The sequence below is a fragment of the Anomaloglossus baeobatrachus genome, chromosome 11, assembly GCF_048569485.1.
Source record: "Anomaloglossus baeobatrachus isolate aAnoBae1 chromosome 11, aAnoBae1.hap1, whole genome shotgun sequence".
Taxonomy (NCBI): domain Eukaryota; kingdom Metazoa; phylum Chordata; class Amphibia; order Anura; family Aromobatidae; genus Anomaloglossus; species Anomaloglossus baeobatrachus.
The window spans coordinates 4169127-4190218 of NC_134363.1; the positions used below are offsets into that span (position 1 = coordinate 4169127).

The 21092-nt window shown below is 53.3% G+C and overlaps 1 protein-coding gene across 3 annotated transcripts in view; it reads right to left on the reverse strand.

Moving 5' to 3' along the window:
• Nucleotides 1–2128: 2128 nt before the first annotated feature.
• Nucleotides 2129–21092, reverse strand: part of ANO7 (anoctamin 7) — a 154736-nt gene continuing 135772 nt past the window's right edge. The window contains exons 22-24 of one of the 3 annotated variants that reach the window (XM_075327885.1): nucleotides 17809–17899; nucleotides 17404–17563; nucleotides 2129–2882 (exon numbers count right to left, since the gene is read on the reverse strand). In XM_075327885.1, the coding sequence (XP_075184000.1) occupies nucleotides 2842–2882; nucleotides 17404–17563; nucleotides 17809–17899 (292 nt within the window). In that variant the 3' untranslated portion in view covers nucleotides 2129–2841. The remainder of the gene's footprint in view (nucleotides 2883–17403; nucleotides 17564–17808; nucleotides 17900–21092) is intronic. The other 2 variants (XM_075327886.1, XM_075327884.1) reach the window with 2 other exon arrangements.

Consider the following 21092-nt stretch of genomic DNA (forward strand, 5'->3'; position numbering starts at 1 on the left):
CTCTGCAGACCCCGGTATAGGGCACTGATGACCCTCTGCAGACCCCGGTATAGAGCACTGATGACCCTCTGCAGACCCCGGTATAGGGCACTGATGACCCTCTGCAGACCCCGGTATAGAGCACTGATGACCCTCTGCAGACCCCGGTATAGAGCACTGATGACCCTCTGCAGACCCCGGTATAGGGCACTGATGACCCTCTGCAGACCCCGGTATAGGGCACTGATGACCCTCTGCAGACCCCGGTATAGGGCACTGATGACCCTCTGCAGACCCCGGTATAGGGCACTGATGACCCTCTACAGACCCCGGTATAGAGCACTGATGACCCTCTGCAGACCCCGGTATAGAGCACTGATGACCCTCTGCAGACCCCGGTATAGAGCACTGATGACCCTCTGCAGACCCCGGTATAGGGCACTGATGACCCCCTGCAGACCCCGGTATAGGGCACTGATGACCCTCTGCAGACCCCGGTATAGGGCACTGATGACCCTCTGCAGACCCCGGTATAGAGCACTGATGACCCTCTGCAGACCCCGGTATAGGGCACTGATGACCCTCTGCAGACCCCGGTATAATGCACTGATGACCCTCTGCAGACCCCGGTATAGAGCACTGATGACCCTCTGCAGACCCCGGTATAGAGCACTGATGACCCTCTGCAGACCCCGGTATAGAGCACTGATGACCCTCTGCAGACCCCGGTATAGAGCACTGATGACCCTCTGCAGACCCCGGTATAGAGCACTGATGACCCTCTGCAGACCCCGGTATAGGGCACTGATGACCCTCTGCAGACCCCGGTATAGGGCACTGATGACCCTCTGCAGACCCCGGTATAGAGCACTGATGACCCTCTGCAGACCCCGGTATAGAGCACTGATGACCCTCTGCAGACCCCGGTATAGGGCACTGATGACCCTCTGCAGACCCCGGTATAGAGCACTGATGACCCTCTGCAGACCCCGGTATAGAGCACTGATGACCCTCTGCAGACCCCGGTATAGAGCACTGATGACCCTCTGCAGACCCCGGTATAGAGCACTGATGACCCTCTGCAGACCCTGGTATAGAGCACTGATGACCCTCTGCAGACCCCGGTATAGAGCACTGATGACCCTCTGCAGACCCTGGTATAATGCACTGATGACCCTCTGCAGACCCTGGTATAGAGCACTGATGACCCTCTGCAGACCCCGGTATAGAGCACTGATGACCCTCTGCAGACCCCGGTATAATGCACTGATGACCCTCTACAGACCCCGGTATAGAGCACTGATGACCCTCTGCAGACCCTGGTATAGAGCACTGATGACCCTCTGCAGACCCTGGTATAATGCACTGATGACCCTCTGCAGACCCCGGTATAGAGCACTGATGACCCTCTGCAGACCCCGGTATAGAGCACTGATGACCCTCTGCAGACCCCGGTATAATGCACTGATGACCCTCTGCAGACCCCGGTATAGAGCACTGATGACCCTCTGCAGACCTCGGTATAGGGCACTGATGACCCTCTGCAGACCCCGGTATAGGGCACTGATGACCCTCTGCAGACCCCGGTATAGTGCACTGATGACCCTCTGCAGACCCCGGTATAGGGCACTGATGACCCTCTGCAGACCCCGCTGATCTTGGCCACAATCCGTGTGGTGCGCTGGGGTCCGGTGAGTATATATGGAATATAGGGGGAGTTGTGCTTGTGGCCCCCGGACGGCCTCTGGAAGACTGATCCGTGCACCCTCAGGACACCGCCCGACAATGTGCACCGCAGGACGGAGTCCACAGAATATCGCCAGTCGTGGCGTCCCCCGAATTTCCAGTCTGCGGTAGATCTGTAGAGCGTCCCCCCAAACATCAGAGCAGGCTTCACCCACACAGGGGGCTACGTAGTGTACATATGGGGGATGGAGAAGATTCGGGGGCGATGGCGCAGACTCTGGGGGGATGGAGCAGCTTCAGGGGGGGATGGAGCAGACTCGGGGGGGATGGAGCAGACTCGGGGGGGATGGAGCAGCTTCAGGGGGGGATGGAGCAGACTCGGGGGGGGGGGATGGAGCAGACTCGGGGGGGGGGGGATGGAGCAGACTCGGGGGGGTATGGAGCAGACTCGGGGGGGGGGATATGGAGCAGACTCGGGGGGGGGGATGGAGCAGACTCGGGGGGGTATGGAGCAGACTCGGGGGGGATGGAGCAGACTCGGGGGGGGATGGAGCAGACTCGGGGGGGGATGGAGCAGACTCGGGGGGGGATGGAGCAGACTCGGGGGGGGATGGAGCAGACTCGGGGGGGATGGAGCAGACTCGGGGGGGGGGATGGAGCAGATTCGGGGGGGGATGGTGCAGTTTTGAGGGCGCTGTTCCTCTCACTCCCAGTGGCCCCTATAGGTGTAGCGTCTCGGTGCCGGGGTCTTGGTGCCGGGGTCTCGGTGGTTTTCCTCAGGTTGCAGGTGTTGTGCTGTGAGGAGGGAGAGTGGATCTAATGGTGGAAGGCTGTGTGTGTGCGGTCCTGCGGTTAGTGCGGTCCTGCGGTTAGTGCGGTCCTGCGGTTAGTGCGGTCCTGCGGTTAGTGCGGTCCTGCGGTTAGTGCGGGTGATGCCTCGGGCTGAGGCCGGGGATGTCCCCGGACGTTTCCATACACACATTGTGCTTTCTACATGTGAATCATCAAGATATAAAGATATTGTAGACGATGCAATGATGATGAGCGCAGGGAGTGGGAGAAGGTGTCCTGTGCTTAGGATGGAAGACTGCAGATGATCGGGGGTGAGGACCTCTCCGGACATCATCGGATGGAGAAGCCGTGACTGGTGACCCCAACACTCGTCATCACCGGCACTCAGATCCGGTCAGTCAGGCCGCAGGGTGAAACGCAACTTGCTGAAAAGACAGTAAAGAAAATGTAAAGACATCAGTGCTAGAGCCCCCGAGACGATAGAGACACCCAAGTGCTAGAGCCCCCGAGACGATAGAGACACCCAAGTGCTAGAGCCACCGAGACGATAGCGACAGCCAAGTGCTAGAGCCCCCGAGACGATAGAGACAGCCAAGTGCTAGAGCCCACGAGACGATAGAGACAGCCAAGTGCTAGAGCCACCGAGACGATAGCGACAGCCAAGTGCTAGAGCCCCCGAGACGATAGAGACAGCCAAGTGCTAGAGCCCCCGAGACGATAGAGACAGCCAAGTGCTAGAGCCCCCGAGACGATAGAGACAGCCAAGTGCTAGAGCCCCCGAGACGATAGAGACAGCCAAGTGCTAGAGCCCCCGAGACGATAGAGACAGCCAAGTGCTAGAGCCCCCGACACGATAGAGACAGCCAAGTGCTAGAGCCACCGAGACGATAGAGACAGCCAAGTGCTAGAGCCACAGACACGATAGAGACAGCCAAGTGCTAGAGCCCCCGAGACGATAGAGACAGCCAAGTGCTAGAGCCACCGAGACAATAGCGACAGCCAAGTGCTAGAGCCACCGAGACGATAGAGACAGCCAAGTGCTAGAGCCCCCGAGACGATAGAGACAGCCAAGTGCTAGAGCCCCCGAGACGATAGAGACAGCCAAGTGCTAGAGCCACCGAGACGATAGAGACAGCCAAGTGCTAGAGCCCCCGAGACGATAGAGACAGCCAAGTGCTAGAGCCACCGAGACGATAGAGACAGCCAAGTGCTAGAGCCACCGAGACGATAGCGACAGCCAAGTGCTAGAGCCACCGAGACGATAGAGACAGCCAAGTGCTAGAGCCATCGAAATGATAGAGACACCCAAGTGCTAGAGCCACCGAGACGATAGAGACAGCCAAGTGCTAGAGCCACCGAGACGATAGAGACAGCCAAGTGCTAGAGCCCCCGAGACGATAGAGACAGCCAAGTGCTAGAGCCACCGAGACGATAGAGACAGCCAAGTGCTAGAGCCACCGAGACGATAGCGACAGCCAAGTGCTAGAGCCACCGAGACGATAGAGACAGCCAAGTGCTAGAGCCACCGAGACGATAGAGACAGCCAAGTGCTAGAGCCCCTGAGACGATAGAGACAGCCAGAGGTGGGTATTAGAGGGCAACGCTGCACGCACCGCCCCGAATATTCCCCCGAATATCGCCCCGAATATCATCCTGAATACCGCCCCGAATATTGCCCCAAAAACCAACCCGAATATCATGCTGAATACCACCCCGAACATCATCCCGCATACCACCCCGAATATTGCCCCAAATATCGCCCCGAATATTGCCCCGAATACCACCCTGAATATCACCCCGTATACCACCCCGAATATCGTCTTGAATATTACCCCGAATACCTCCCCGAATATTGACCCCGAATATTGCCCTGAATACCACCCTGAATATCACCCCGTATACCACCCCGAATATCGTCTTGAATATCACCCCGAATATTGCCCCCGAATATCGCCCCCGAAAACCACCCCGAATATCGCCCTGAATACCACCCCGAATATCGCCCTGAATACCTCCCCGAATATCGCCCCCGAAAACCACCCCGAATATCGCCCTGAATACCACGCCGAATATCGCCCTGAATACCACCCTGAATATCGCCCTGAATACCACCCCGAATATCGCCCTGAATACCACCCCCAATATCGCCCTGAATACCACCCCCAATATCGCCCTGAATACCACCCCGAATATCGCCCTGAATACCACCCCGAATATCGCCCTGAATACCACCCCGAATATCGCCCTGAATACCACCCCCAATATCGCCCTGAATACCACCCCGAATATCGCCCTGAATACCACGCCGAATATCGCCCTGAATACCACGCCGAATATCGCCCTGAATACCACCCCGAATATCGCCCTGAATACCACCCCCAATATCGCCCTGAATACCACCCCGAATATCGCCCTGAATACCACCCCGAATATCGCCCTGAATACCACCCCCAATATCGCCCTGAATACCACGCCGAATATCGCCCTGAATACCACCCCCAATATCGCCCTGAATACCACCCCGAATATCGCCCTGAATACCACGCCGAATATCGCCCTGAATACCACGCCGAATATCGCCCTGAATACCACCCCGAATATCGCCCTGAATACCACGCCGAATATCGCCCTGAATACCACGCCGAATATCGCCCTGAATACCACCCCGAATGCTGCAAATGTCTAGTCAGGAGATTCCCACCAAAACTTCTCTCAGTCCATCACTACTTATACTGCGTTGTATATGGACTGGGCAACCACCAATATGGCCGCCATCACTGCTCGACCTTCATAGGCTCATCCACACCAGACGACAATCAGCAAATGAGGGATCGTCAGCAAACAACGAGGGATCGTTGGCAAATGAGGGATCGTCAGCAAACAACGAGGGATCGTCGGCAAATGAGGGATTGCGGCAAACAACGAGGGATCGCGGCAAACAACGAGGGATCGCGGCAAACAACGAGAGATCACGGCAAACAACGAGGGATCGTCGGCAATCAACGAGGGATCATCGGCAATCAACGAGGGATCGTCGGCAATCAACGAGGGATCGTCGGCAATCAACGAGGGATCGCCGGCAAACAACGAGGGAACGCGGCAAACAACGAGGGATCGCCGGCAAACGAGGGATCGTCGGCAAACGAGGGATCGTCGGCAAACGAGGGATCGTCGGCAAGCTGATGGGGATATGGCAGCGTGTGGCTGTGATCTAGCACACGTCTCACTCACTGGCTGATTGTATCTTTTTTGCCGGTTACACATTATTGATACTGGCAGCGCGGGGTCCCATATACGCAGCGAAGCCTGGTATCACCCCCGTCCTGTCAGTATATACCGCCCCCCTGTGCACAGACGCTGTGCTGCTGACTTTACAGCCAACAATTATGACTTTTCTAGAAAATTATATAACTAAGAAGAAACAGCAGAATGATGTGATATTTCCGGTGCAGGCCTGGTCTGTAGTGACGGTGTATCCGGTATATATCGGTCTGTAGTGACGGTGTGTCCGGTATATATCGGTCTGTAGTGACGGTGTATCCGGTATATATCGGTCTGTAGTGACGGTGTATCCGGTATATATCGTTCGGTAGTGACGGTGTATCCGGTATATATCGGTCTGTAGTGACGGTGTATCCGGTATATATCGGTCTGTAGTGACGGTGTATCCGGTATATATCGGTCTGTAGTGACGGTGTATCCGGTATATATCGGTCTGTAGTGACGGTGTATCCGGTATATATCGGTCTGTAGTGACGGTGTATCCGGTGTATATCGGTCTGTAGTGACGGTGTATCCGGTATATATCGGTCTGTAGTGACGGTGTATCCGGTATATATCGGTCTGTAGTGACGGTGTATCCGGTGTATATCGGTCTGTAGTGACGGTGTATCCGGTATATATCGGTCTGTAGTGACGGTGTATCCGGTATATATCGGTCTGTAGTGATGGTGTGTCCGGTATATATCGGTCTGTAGTGACGGTGTATCCGGTATATATCGTTCGGTAGTGACGGTGTATCCGGTATATATCGTTCGGTAGTGACGGTGTATCCGGTATATATCGGTCTGTAGTGACGGTGTGTCCGGTATATATCGGTCTGTAGTGACGGTGTATCCGGTATATATCGGTCTGTAGTGACGGTGTGTCCGGTATATATCGTTCGGTAGTGACGGTGTATCCGGTATATATCGGTCTGTAGTGACGGTGTATACGGTATATATCGGTCTGTAGTCACGGTGTATCCGGTATATATCAGTCTGTAGTGACGGTGTATCCGGTATATATCGGTCTGTAGTGACGGTGTATCCGGTGTATATCGGTCTGTAGTGACGGTGTATCCGGTATATATCGGTCTGTAGTGACGGTGTATCCGGTATATATCAGTCTGTAGTGACGGTGTATCCGGTATATATCGGTCTGTAGTGACGGTGTGTCCGGTATATATCGGTCTGTAGTGACGGTGTATCCGGTATATATCGGTCTGTAGTGACGGTGTATCCGGTATATATCGGTCTGTAGTGACGGTGTATCCGGTATATATCGGTCTGTAGTGACGGTGTATCCGGTATATATCGGTCTGTAGTGATGGTGTGTCCGGTATATATCGGTTTGTAGTGACGGTGTATCCGTTATATATCGGTCTGTAGTGACGGTGTATCCAGTATATATCGGTCTGTAGTCACGGTGTATCCGGTATATATCAGTCTGTAGTGACAGTATATCCGGTATATATCGGTCTTAGTGACGGTGTATCCGGTATATATCGGTCTGTAGTGACGGTGTATCCGGTATATATCGGTCTGTAGTGACGGTGTATCCGGTATATATCGGTCTGTAGTGACGGTGTATCCGGTATATATCGGTCTGTAGTGATGGTGTGTCCGGTATATATCGGTTTGTAGTGACGGTGTATCCGGTATATATCGGTCAGTAGTGACGGTGTATCCGGTATATATCGGTCTGTAGTGACGGTGTATCCGGTATATATCGGTCTGTAGTGACGGTGTATCCGGTATATATCGGTCAGTAGTGACGGTGTATCCGGTATATATCGGTCTGTAGTGACGGTGTATCCGGTATATATCGGTCTTAGTGACGGTGTATCCGGTATATATCGGTCTGTAGTGACGGTGTATCCGGTATATATCGGTCTGTAGTGACGGTGTATCCGATATATATCGGTCTGCAGTGACGGTGTATCCGGTGTATATCGGTCTGTAGTGACGGTGTATCCGGTATATATCGGTCTGTAGTGACGGTGTATCCGGTATATATCGGTCTGTAGTGACGGTGTATCCGGTATATATCGGTCTGTAGTGACGGTGTATCCGGTATATATCGGTCTGTAGTGACAGTGTATCCGGTATATATCGGTCTGTAGTGACGGTGTATCTGGTATATATCGGTCTTAGTGACGGTGTATCCGGTATGTATCGGTCTTTAGTGACGGTGTATACGGTATATATCGGTCTGTAGTGACGGTGTATCCGGTATATATCGGTCTGTAGTGACGTTGTATCCGGTATATATCGGTCTGTAGTGACGGTGTATCCTGTATATATCGGTCTGTAGTGACGGTGTATCCGGTATATATCGGTCTGTAGTGACGGTGTATCCGGTATATATCGGTCTGTAGTGACGGTGTATCCGGTATATATCAGTCCGTAGTGACGGTGTATACGGTATATATCGGTCTGTAGTCACGGTGTATCCGGTATATATCAGTCTGTAGTGACGGTGTATCCGGTATATATCGGTCTTAGTGACGGTGTATCCGGTATATATCGGTCTGTAGTGACGGTGTATACGGTATATATCGGTCTGTAGTGACGGTGTATCCGGTATATATCGGTCCGTAGTGACGGTGTATCCGGTATATCTCGGTCCGTAGTGACGGTGTATATCGGTCCGTAGTGACGGTGTATACGGTATATATCGGTCTGTAGTCACGGTGTATCCGGTATATATCGGTCTGTAGTGACGGTGTATCCGGTATATATCGGTCTGCAGTGACAGTGTATCCGGTATATATCGGTCTGTAGTGACGGTGTATCTGGTATATATCGGTCTTAGTGACGTTGTATCCGGTATGTATCGGTCTGTAGTGACGGTGTATACGGTATATATCGGTCTGTAGTGACGGTGTATCCGGTATATATCGGTCCGTAGTGACGGTGTATCCGGTATATATCGGTCTGTAGTGACGGTGTATCCGGTATATATCGGTCTGTAGTCACGGTGTATCCGGTATATATCAGTCTGTAGTGACAGTATATCCGGTATATATCGGTCTTAGTGACGGTGTATCCGGTATATATCGGTCTGTAGTGACGGTGTGTCCGGTATATATCGGTCTGTAGTGACGGTGTATCCGGTATATATTATTATTATTATTATTTATTATTATAGCGCCATTTATTCCATGGCGCTTTACAAGTGAAAGAGGGTATACGTACAACAATCATTAACAGTACAAGACAGACTGGTATAGGAGGAGAGAGGACCCTGCCCGCGAGGGCTCACAGTCTACAGGGAATGGGTGATGGTACAATAGGTGAGGACAGAGCTGTTTGCGCAGTGGTCTACTGGGCTGAGGGCTATTGTAGGTTGTAGGCTTGTTGGAAGAGGTGGGTCTTGAGGTTCCTCTTGAAGCTTTCCACGGTAGTGGAGAGTCTGATGTGCTGAGGTAGAGCGTTCCAGAGTATGGGGGATGCACGGGAGAAATCTTGTACACGATTGTGGGAAGAGGAAATAAGAGAGGAGCAGAGAAGGAGATCTTGTGAGGATCTAAGGTTGCGTGCAGGTAGGTACTGGGAGACTAGGTCACAGATGTAGGGAGGAGACAGGTTGTGCATGGCTTTGTATGTCATGGTTAATGTTTTGAACTGGAGTCGTTGGGCGATGGGAAGCCAGTGAAGGGATTGGCAGAGTGGCGAGGCTGGGGAGTAGCGAGGGGAGAGGTGGATTAAGCGGGCTGCAGAGTTTAGGATAGATTGGAGGGGTGCAAGAGTGTTGGAAGGGAGGCCAGAGAGCAGGAGGTTGCAGTAGTCGAGGCGGGAGATGATGAGGGCATGCACTAATATATCGGTCTGTAGTCACGGTGTATCCGGTATATATCGGTCTGTAGTGACAGTATATCCGGTATATATCGGTCTGTAGTGACGGTGTATCCGGTATATATCGGTCTGTAGTGACGGTGTATCTGGTGTATATCGGTCTGTAGTGACGGTGTATCTGGTGTATATCGGTCTGTAGTGACGGTGTATCCGGTATATATCGGTCTGTAGTGACGGTGTATACGGTATATATCGGTCTGTATTGACGGTGTATACGGTATATATCGGTCTGTATTGACGGTGTATACGGTATATATCGGTCTGTAGTGACGGTGTATCCGGTATATATCGGTCCGTAGTGACGGTGTATCCGGTATATATCGGTCTTAGTGACGGTGTATCCGGTATATATCGGTCTGTAGTGACGGTGTATCCGGTGTATATCGGTCTGTAGTGACGGTGTATCCGGTGTATATCGGTCCGTAGTGACGTGTATCCGGTATATATCGGTCCGTAGTGACGGTGTATCCGGTATATATCGGTCTGTAGTGACGGTGTATCCGGTATATATCGGTCCGTAGTGACGGTGTATCCGGTATATATCGGTCCGTAGTGACGGTGTATCCGGTATATATCGGTCTGTAGTGACGGTGTATCCGGTATATATCGGTCTGTAGTGACGGTGTATCCGGTATATATCGGTCCGTAGTGACGGTGTATCCGGTGTATATCGGTCTGTAGTGACGGTGTATCCGGTATATATCGGTCCGTAGTGACGGTGTATCCGGTATATATCGGTCTGTAGTGACGGTGTATCCGGTATATATTGGTCCGTAGTGACGGTGTATCCGGTATATATCGGTCCGTAGTGACGGTGTATCCGGTATATATTGGTCCGTAGTGACGGTGTATCCGGTATATATCGGTCCGTAGTGACGGTGTATCCGGTATATATCGGTCTGTAGTGACGGGTATCCGGTATATATCGGTCTGTAGTGACAGTGTATCCGGTATATATCGGTCTGTAGTGAGGGTGTATCCGGTGTATATCGGTCTGTAGTGACGGTGTATCCGGTATATATCGGTCTGTAGTGACGGTGTATCCGGTATATATCGGTCCGTAGTGACGGTGTATCCGGTATATATCGGTCTGTAGTGACGGTGTATCCGGTATATATCGGTCTGTAGTGACGGTGTATCCGGTATATATCGGTCCGTAGTGACGGTGTATCCGGTGTATATCGGTCCGTAGTGACGGTGTATCCGGTATATATCGGTCCGTAGTGACGGTGTATCCGGTATATATCGGTCCGTAGTGACGGTGTATCCGGTATATATCGGTCTGTAGTGACGGTGTATCCGGTATATATCGGTCTGTAGTGACAGTGTATCCGGTATATATCGGTCTGTAGTGAGGGTGTATCCGGTGTATATCGGTCTGTAGTGACGGTGTATCCGGTATATATCGGTCTGTAGTGACGGTGTATCCGGTATATATCGGTCTGTAGTGACGGTGTATATCGGTCTGTAGTGACGGTGTATATCGGTCTGTAGTGACGGTGTATCCGGTATATATCGGTCTGTAGTGACGGTGTATCCGGTATATATCGTTCGGTAGTGACGGTGTATCCGGTATATATCGGTCTGTAGTGACGGTGTATCCGGTATATATCGGTCTGTAGTGACGGTGTATCCGGTATATCTCGGTCTGTAGTGATGGTGTATCCAGTATATATCGGTCTGTAGTGACGGTGTATCCGATATATATATCGGTCTGTAGTGACGGTGTATCTGGTATATATCGGTTTGTAGTGACGGTGTATCCGGTATATCTCGGTCTGTAGTGACGGTGTATCCGGTATATATCGGTCTGTAGTGACGGTGTATCCGGTATATATCGGTCTGTAGTGACGGTGTGTCCGGTATATATCGGTCTGTAGTGACGGTGTGTCCGGTATATATCGGTCTGTAGTGACGGTGTATCCGGTATATATCGGTCTGTAGTGACAGTGTATACGGTATATATCGGTCTGTAGTGACGGTGTATCCGGTATATATCGGTCTGTAGTGACGGTGTATCCGGTATATATCGGTCTGTAGTGACGGTGTATCCGGTATATATCGGTCTGTAGTGACGGTGTGTCCGGTATATATCGGTCTGTAGTGACGGTGTGTCCGGTATATATTGGTCTGTAGTGACGGTGTATCCGGTATATATCGGTCTGTAGTGACGGTGTATCCGGTATATATCGGTCTGTAGTGACGGTGTATCCGGTATATATCGGTCTGTAGTGACGGTGTGTCCGGTATATATCGGTCTGTAGTGATGGTGTATCCGGTGTATATCAGTCTGTAGTGACGGTGTATCCGGTATATATCGGTCTGTAGTGACGGTGTGTCCGGTATATATCGGTCTGTAGTGACGGTGTGTCCGGTATATATCGGTCTGTAGTGACGGTGTGTCCGGTATATATCGGTCTGTAGTGACGGTGTATCCGGTATATATCGGTCTGTAGTGACAGTGTATACGGTATATATCGGTCTGTAGTGACGGTGTATCCGGTATATATCGGTCTGTAGTGACGGTGTATCCGGTATATATCGGTCTGTAGTGACGGTGTATCCGGTATATATCGGTCTGTAGTGACGGTGTGTCCGGTATATATCGGTCTGTAGTGACGGTGTGTCCGGTATATATTGGTCTGTAGTGACGGTGTATCCGGTATATATCGGTCTGTAGTGACGGTGTATCCGGTATATATCGGTCTGTAGTGACGGTGTATCCGGTATATATCGGTCTGTAGTGACGGTGTGTCCGGTATATATCGGTCTGTAGTGATGGTGTATCCGGTGTATATCAGTCTGTAGTGACGGTGTATCCGGTATATATCGGTCTGTAGTGACGGTGTGTCCGGTATATATCGGTCTGTAGTGACGGTGTGTCCGGTATATATCGGTCTGCAGTGATGGTGTGTCCGGTATATATCGGTCTGTAGTGACGGTGTGTCCGGTATATATCGGTCTGTAGTGATGGTGTATCCGGTGTATATCAGTCTGTAGTGACGGTGTATCCGGTATATATCGGTCTGTAGTGACGGTGTATCCGGTATATATCAGTCTGTAGTGACGGTGTGTCCGGTATATATCGGTCTGTAGTGATGGTGTATCCGGTGTATATCAGTCTGTAGTGACGGTGTATCCGGTATATATCGGTCTGTAGTGACGGTGTGTCCGGTATATATCGGTCTGTAGTGACGGTGTGTCCGGTATATATCAGTCTGTAGTGACGGTGTATCCGGTATATATCGGTCTGTAGTGACGGTGTATCAGGTATATATCGGTCTGTAGTGACGGTGTATCCGGTATATATCGGTCTGTAGTGACGGTGTATCCGGTATATATCGGTCTGTAGTGACGGTGTATCCGGTGTATATCGGTCTGTAGTGACGGTGTATCCGGTATATATCGGTCTGTAGTGACGGTGTATCCGGTATATATCGGTCAGTAGTGACGGTGTATCCGGTATATATCAGTCTGTAGTGACGGTGTATCCGGTGTATATCGGTCTGTAGTGACGTGTGTCCGGTATATATCGGTCTGTAGTGACGGTGTATCCGGTATCTATCGATCTGTAGTGACGGTGTATCTGGTATATATCAGTCTGTAGTGACGGTGTATCCGGTATATATCGGTCTGTAGTGACGGTGTATCCGGTATATATCGGTCTGTAGTGACGGTGTATCCGGTATATATCGGTCTGTAGTGACGGTGTGTCCGGTATATATCGGTCTGTAGTGACGGTGTATCCGGTGTATATCAGTCTGTAGTGACGGTGTATCCGGTATATATCGGTCTGTAGTGACGGTGTATCCGGTATATATCGGTCTGTAGTGACGGTGTATCCGGTATATATCGGTCTGTAGTGACGGTGTATCCGGTATATATCGGTCTGTAGTGACGGTGTATCCGGTATATATCAGTCTGTAGTGACGGTGTGTCCGGTATATATCGGTCTGTAGTGACGGTGTATCCGGTATATATCGGTCTGTAGTGACGGTGTATCCGGTATATATCGGTCTGTAGTGACGGTGTATCCTGTATATATCGGTCTGTAGTGACGGTGTATCCGGTATATATCGGTCTGTAGTGACGGTGTATCTGGTATATATCGGTCTGTAGTGACGGTGTATCCGGTATATATCAGTCCGTAGTGACGGTGTATACGGTATATATCGGTCTGTAGTCACGGTGTATCCGGTATATATCAGTCTGTAGTGACGGTGTATCCGGTATATATCGGTCTTAGTGACGGTGTATCCGGTATATATCGGTCTGTAGTGACGGTGTATACGGTATATATCGGTCTGTAGTGACGGTGTATCCGGTATATATCGGTCCGTAGTGACGGTGTATCCGGTATATCTCGGTCCGTAGTGACGGTGTATATCGGTCCGTAGTGACGGTGTGTCCGGTATATATCGGTCTGTAGTGATGGTGTGTCCGGTATATATCAGTCTGTAGTGACGGTGTGTCCGGTATATATCGGTCTGTAGTGACGGTGTGTCCGGTATATATCGGTCTGTAGTGACGGTGTATCCGGTATATATCAGTCTGTAGTGACGGTGTGTCCGGTATATATCGGTCTGTAGTGACGGTGTATCCGGTATATATCGGTCTGTAGTGACGGTGTATCCGGTATATATCAGTCTGTAGTGACGGTGTGTCCGGTATATATTGGTCTGTAGTGACGGTGTGTCCGGTATATATCGGTCTGTAGTGACGGTGTATCCGGTATATATCGGTCTGTAGTGACGGTGTGTCCGGTATATATCAGTCTGTAGTGACGGTGTGTCCGGTATATATCGGTCTGTAGTGACGGTGTATCCGGTGTATATCAGTCTGTAGTGACGGTGTATCCGGTATATATCGGTCTGTAGTGAGGGTGTATCCGATATATATCGGTCTGTAGTGACGGTGTATCCGGTATATATCGGTCGGATGTGGCGGTGCAGATACAATATTGGGGAGCTGCAGCTGCAGATCCTCTGGATTCGGGCACCTGGGACCCTCCGGGACGGAGCGCGGTCGGCCGGGGGAGGAATGTGCGGGGGAGGGGAACGCGCCTCCATTATAGGATTTGGAAAGTGAATGTTTAAATTCTCCCAAAACAAAAGCGGAGTCAGAGTGCGAGGAGCGGAGCGCACAAAGCGTCCTCAGAGCCGCGCGGGGGGGGCCCTGCAGAAGCCCGCGGCACACAGCGGCAGGGAGAATAGGATTAGCGGAATAATACCGTCACCCCGATGGTTGCTGCGCCGCCGCTCACTGCCCCCATTGTCCCTCCGTCCCTTCACAGATAATTTATGCTAATCTGTCTGTCCTAAAAGCGGCAAACTGTGACGAGAGGAGCGGGGGTCCGGGGGGACCCCACAAATCACCTGGGATTCAGTAACTGAGGACTGAGGGTCCGGGGGGACCCCACAAATCACCTGGGATTCAGTAACTGAGGACTGAGGGTCCGGGGGGGACCCCACAAATCACCCGGGGATTCAGCAACCGAGGACTGAGGGTCCGGGTGGGACCCCACAAATCACCCGGGGATTCAGCAACCGAGGACTGAGGGTCCAGGGGGGACCCCACAAATCACCCGGGATTCAGTAACTGAGGACTGAGGGTCCGGGGGGGACCCCACAAATCACCCGGGGATTCAGCAACCGAGGACTGAGGGTCCGGGTGGGACCCCACAAATCACCCGGGGATTCAGCAACCGAGGACTGAGGGTCCGGGGGGACCCCACAAATCACCCTGGATTCAGTAACTGAGGACTGAGGGTCCGGGGGGACCCCACAAATCACCCTGGATTCAGTAACTGAGGACTGAGGGTCCGGGGGGGACCCCACAAATCACCCGGGATTCAGTAACTGAGGACTGAGGGTCCGGGGGGGACCCCACAAATCACCCGGGGATTCAGCAACCGAGGACTGAGGGTCCGGGGGGGACCCCACAAATCACCCGGGATTCAGTAACTGAGGACTGAGGGTCCGGGGGGGACCCCACAAATCACCCGGGGATTCAGCAACCGAGGACTGAGGGTCCGGGGGGGACCCCACAAATCACCCGGGGATTCAGCAACCGAGGACTGAGGGTCCGGGGGGACCCCACAAATCACCCTGGGATTCAGCAACCGAGGACTGAGGGTCCGGGGGGACCCCACAAATCACCCGGGATTCAGTAACTGAGGACTGAGGGTCCGGGGGGGCCCCACAAATCACCCGGGATTCAGTAACTGAGGACTGAGGGTCGGGGGGACCCCACAAATCACCCGGGATTCAGTAACTGAGGACTGAGGGTCCGGGGGGGCCCCACAAATCACCCGGGATTCAGTAACTGAGGACTGAGGGTCGGGGGGACCCCACAAATTACCCGGGTAGATTAAGCAATTCAGGAGATGCCCTCTAATTGGTGGAAAATGACATACATAAAACTCCACATACTTAAAGGGCCGGTGTCCGGGTTCTGCCAAAAAATAAGGTAAATTTCCTGTTTTCTCTTTAGCACTTTCTGCAGATCTCTGCTCGCTGCAAATCCTATCCAGCTGGAGGTCTGGTGCCGTGTATCAGTGCAGGGAAACGTGTGGAGCCCACAGAGGATTGCCACAAACCGGCCACTGGTCCACAGTCACTGACAGCAAGCAGAGGTCCTGACAAGCCGAGCACAATCTGCCTCCGAGAATGGACCGGCCCTTTAAGAAACACAAACTGCAGAATTCACAAAAGTGTCCGAATAAATGTCCCCGTCCTGATGAGGCACCTCCGGGGATGGACGTGGACGGACACACCTGTGGATTCCACAGCACTGATGGAGGGCGCACAGGTGGATTCCACAGCACTGCACTGATGGGGGACGCACAGGTGGATTCCACAGCACTGCACTGATGGGGGACGCACAGTGGATTCCACAGCACTGCACTGATGGGGGACGCACAGGTGGATTCCACAGCACTGCACTGATGGGGGACGCACAGGTGGATTCCACAGCACTGCACTGATGGGGGACGCACAGGTGGATTCCACAGCACTGCACTGATGGGGGACGCACAGTGGATTCCACAGCACTGCACTGATGGGGACGCACAGGTGGATTCCACAGCACTGCACTGATGGGGGACGCACAGGTGGATTCCACAGCACTGCACTGATGGGGACGCACAGGTGGATTCCACAGCACTGCACTGATGGAGGATGCACAGGTGGATTCCACAGCACTGCACTGATGGAGGACGCACAGGTGGATTCCACAGCACTGCACTGATGGAGGACGCACAGGTGGATTCCACAGCACTGCACTGATGGAGGACGCACAGGTGGATTCCACAGCACTGCACTGATGGTGGACGCACAGGTGGATTCCACAGCACTGCACTGATGGTGGACGCACAGGTGGATTCCACAGCACTGCACTGATGGAGGATGCACAGGTGGATTCCACAGCACTGCACTGATGGAGGACGCACAGGTGGATTCCACAGCACTACACTGATGGGGGACGCACAGGTGGATTCCAGTTTCCAGACTTAAGACGTTTCCATATTGTCGTCTTCAGTAAACTGAAATCCACAGCTGGACTCACCCGATATCAGGGTGAACCCCTCCTACACGACCACAACACCACAACACTGTGACACCGCAACACCGTGCTACAACCACAACACCACAACACTGACACCGTGCTACAACCACAAACACCACGACACTACAGCACTGTGGTACGACCACAACACCTGGTTGTCATGTATTGTGGTTGTATCATGAACACGTGACAGCCACAACACTGATACAACAATCAGACATAACCAGTACACGTGGTTTTGCACACGTGGCTGCTGACTGACCTGGCGAGCTGGAGGACGGACTCACCGTCAGCAGTACCTCCTGGTTATCGGCCAGCGCCTGCTTAGCCAAGTACCGCTCTCTCTTCACTTTTATCTCCACCGACTCGGGAATATCTGGCACCATCCAGTCTATACAACGAAGGCTGAAGAAGACCACGTGCTGAGGAGACACAAGATGGCGTCAGAAGATCCACACACTAGACGATCCCCCCACGTCTGCAGCCGAGCGTCCGTGCCCCACCGTCACTAGTCACAGGCTCACGGATTAGTATTGCACCTTTATTCTATGCACCACGTGCATCACTTTGAAGAATTTGGTGCAAAAATCAGCGACACAGACCACGAATCAAAAGAAGAAAAGGCAATAAACCCCCAGAAATGATGACGGGGGCCGCAGTGTCTGACCTCAAACGCAATGATGAAGCCGAGGCGGACCGCGAGGAGCTTCCAGTAGAAGAGCGAGTATCTGCCATCCTCATCCCGGAAAGCCTTGTACCTGCAGAAGAGGAGCCGGTCACTGGAGGACGGGTGTTATCTCCAGCACCATGGGGCGGCAAAGATCCATGCCAGGACGGCACTCACCTACATCCATGCCAGGACGCCGCTCACCTACATCCATGCCAGGACGCCGCTCACCTACATCCATGCCAGGACAGCACTCACCTACATCCATGCCAGGACAGCACTCACCTACATCCATGCCAGGACGGCACTCACCTACATCCATGCCAGGACAGCACTCACCTACATCCATGCCAGGACAGCACGCACCTACATCCATGCCAGGACGGCACTCACCTACATCCATGCCAGGACGGCACTCACCTACATCCATGCCAGGACAGCACTCGCCTACATCCATGCCAGGACAGCACTCACCTACATCCATGCCAGGACGCCGCTCACCTACATCCATGCCAGGACGGCACTCACCTACATCCATGCCAGGACGGCACTCACCTACATCCATGCCAGGACGGCACTCACCTACATCCATGCCAGGACAGCACTCACCTACATCCATGCCAGGACAGCACTCACCTACATCCATGCCAGGACGCCGCTCACCTACATCCATGCCAGGACGGCACTCACCTACATCCATGCCAGGACGCCGCTCACCTACATCCATGCCAGGACGCCGCTCACCTACATCCATGCCAGGACGGCACTCACCTACATCCATGCCAGGACAGCACTCACCTACATCCATGCCAGGACAGCACTCACCTACATCCATGCCAGGACGCCGCTCACCTACATCCATGCCAGGACGCCGCTCACCTACATCCATGCCAGGACGCCGCTCACCTACATCCATGCCAGGACAGCACTCACCTACATCCATGCCAGGACGCCGCTCACCTACATCCATGCCAGGACGCCGCTCACCTACATCCATGCCAGGACACCGCTCACCTACATCCATGCCAGGACACCGCTCACCTACATCCATGCCAGGACGGCGCTCACCTACATCCATGCCAGGACGGCGCTCACCTACATCCATGCCAGGACAGCACTCACCTACATCCATGCCAGGACAGCACTCACCTACATCCATGCCAGGACAGCGCTCACCTACATCCAAGCCAGGACGCCGCTCACCTACATCCATGCCAGGACGGCACTCACCTACATCCATGCCAGGACGCCGCTCACCTACATCCATGCCAGGACGGCACTCACCTACATCCATGCCAGGACGGCACTCACCTACATCCATGCCAGGACAGCACTCACCTACATCCATGCCAGGACAGCACTCACCTACATCCATGCCAGGACGCCGCTCACCTACATCCATGCCAGGACGGCACTCACCTACATCCATGCCAGGACGCCGCTCACCTACATCCATGCCAGGACAGCACTCACCTACATCCATGCCAGGACAGCACTCACCTACATCCATGCCAGGACGCCGCTCACCTACATCCATGCCAGGATGGCACTCACCTACATCCATGCCAGGACGCCGCTCACCTACATCCATGCCAGGACAGCACTCACCTACATCCATGCCAGGACACCGCTCCCCTACATCCATGCCAGGACAGCACTCACCTACATCCATGCCAGGACAGCGCTCACCTACATCCATGCCAGGACAGCACTCACCTACATCCATGCCAGGACAGCGCTCACCTACATCCATGCCAGGACACCGCTCACCTACATCCATGCCAGGACGCCGCTCACCCACATCCATGCCAGGACGCCGCTCACCTACATCCATACCAGGACGCCGCTCACCTACATCCATGCCAGGACGGCGCTCACCTACATCCATGCCAGGACGGCGCTCACCTACATCCATGCCAGGACGCCGCTCACCTACATCCATGCCAGGACGCCGCTCACCTACATCCATGCCAGGACGCCGCTCCCCTACATCCATGCCAGGACGGCGCTCACCTACATCCATGCCAGGACAGCACTCACCTACATCCATGCCAGGACAGCACTCACCTACATCCATGCCAGGACAGCACTCACCTACATCCATGCCAGGACAGCACTCACCTACATCCATGCCAGGACAGCACTCACCTACATCCATGCCAGGACAGCACTCACCTACAACCATGCCAGGACAGCACTCACCTACATCCATGCCAGGACGCCGCTCACCTACATCCATGCCAGGACGCCGCTCACCTACATCCATGCCAGGACGCCGCTCACCTACATCCATGCCAGGACGCAGCTCACCTACATCCATGCCAGGACAGCGCTCACCTACATCCATGCCAGGACACCGCTCACCTACATCCATGCCAGGACACCGCTCACCTACATCCATGCCAGGACACCGCTCACCTACATCCATGCCAGGACTCCGCTGACCTACATCCATGCCAGGACAGCGCTCACCTACATCCATGCCAGGACACCGCTCACCTACATCCATGCCAGGACACCGCTCACCTACATCCATGCCAGGACACCGCTCACCTACATCCATGCCAGGACAGCGCTCACCTACATCCATGCCAGGACACCGCTCACCTACATCCATGCCAGGACAGCGCTCACCTACACCCATGCCAGGACAGCGCTCACCTACATCCATGCCAGGACAGCACTCACCTACATCCATGCCAGGACGCCGCTCACCTACATCCATGCCAGGACAGCACTCACCTACATCCATGCCAGGACAGCACTCACCTACATCCATGCCAGGACAGCACTCACCTACACCCATGCCAGGACAGCGCTCACCTACATCCATGCCAGGACAGCACTCACCTACATCCATGCCAGGACGCCGCTCACCTACATCCATGCCAGGACGCCGCTCACCTACATCCATGCCAGGACAGAGCTCACCTACATCCATGCCAGGACAGCACTCACCTACATCCATGCCAGGACAGCACTCACCTACATCCATGCCAGGACAGCGCTCACCTACATCCATGCCAGGACAGCACTCACCTACATCCATGCCAGGACAGCGCTCACCTACATCCATGCCAGGACAGCACTCACCTACATCCATGCCAGGACACCGCTCCCCTACATCCATGCCAGGACAGCACTCACCTACATCCATGCCAGGACAGCACTCACCTACATCCATGCCAGGACAGCACTCACCTACATCCATGCCAGGACAGCACTCACCTACATCCATGCCAGGACAGCACTCACCTACATCCATGCCAGGACGCCGCTCACCT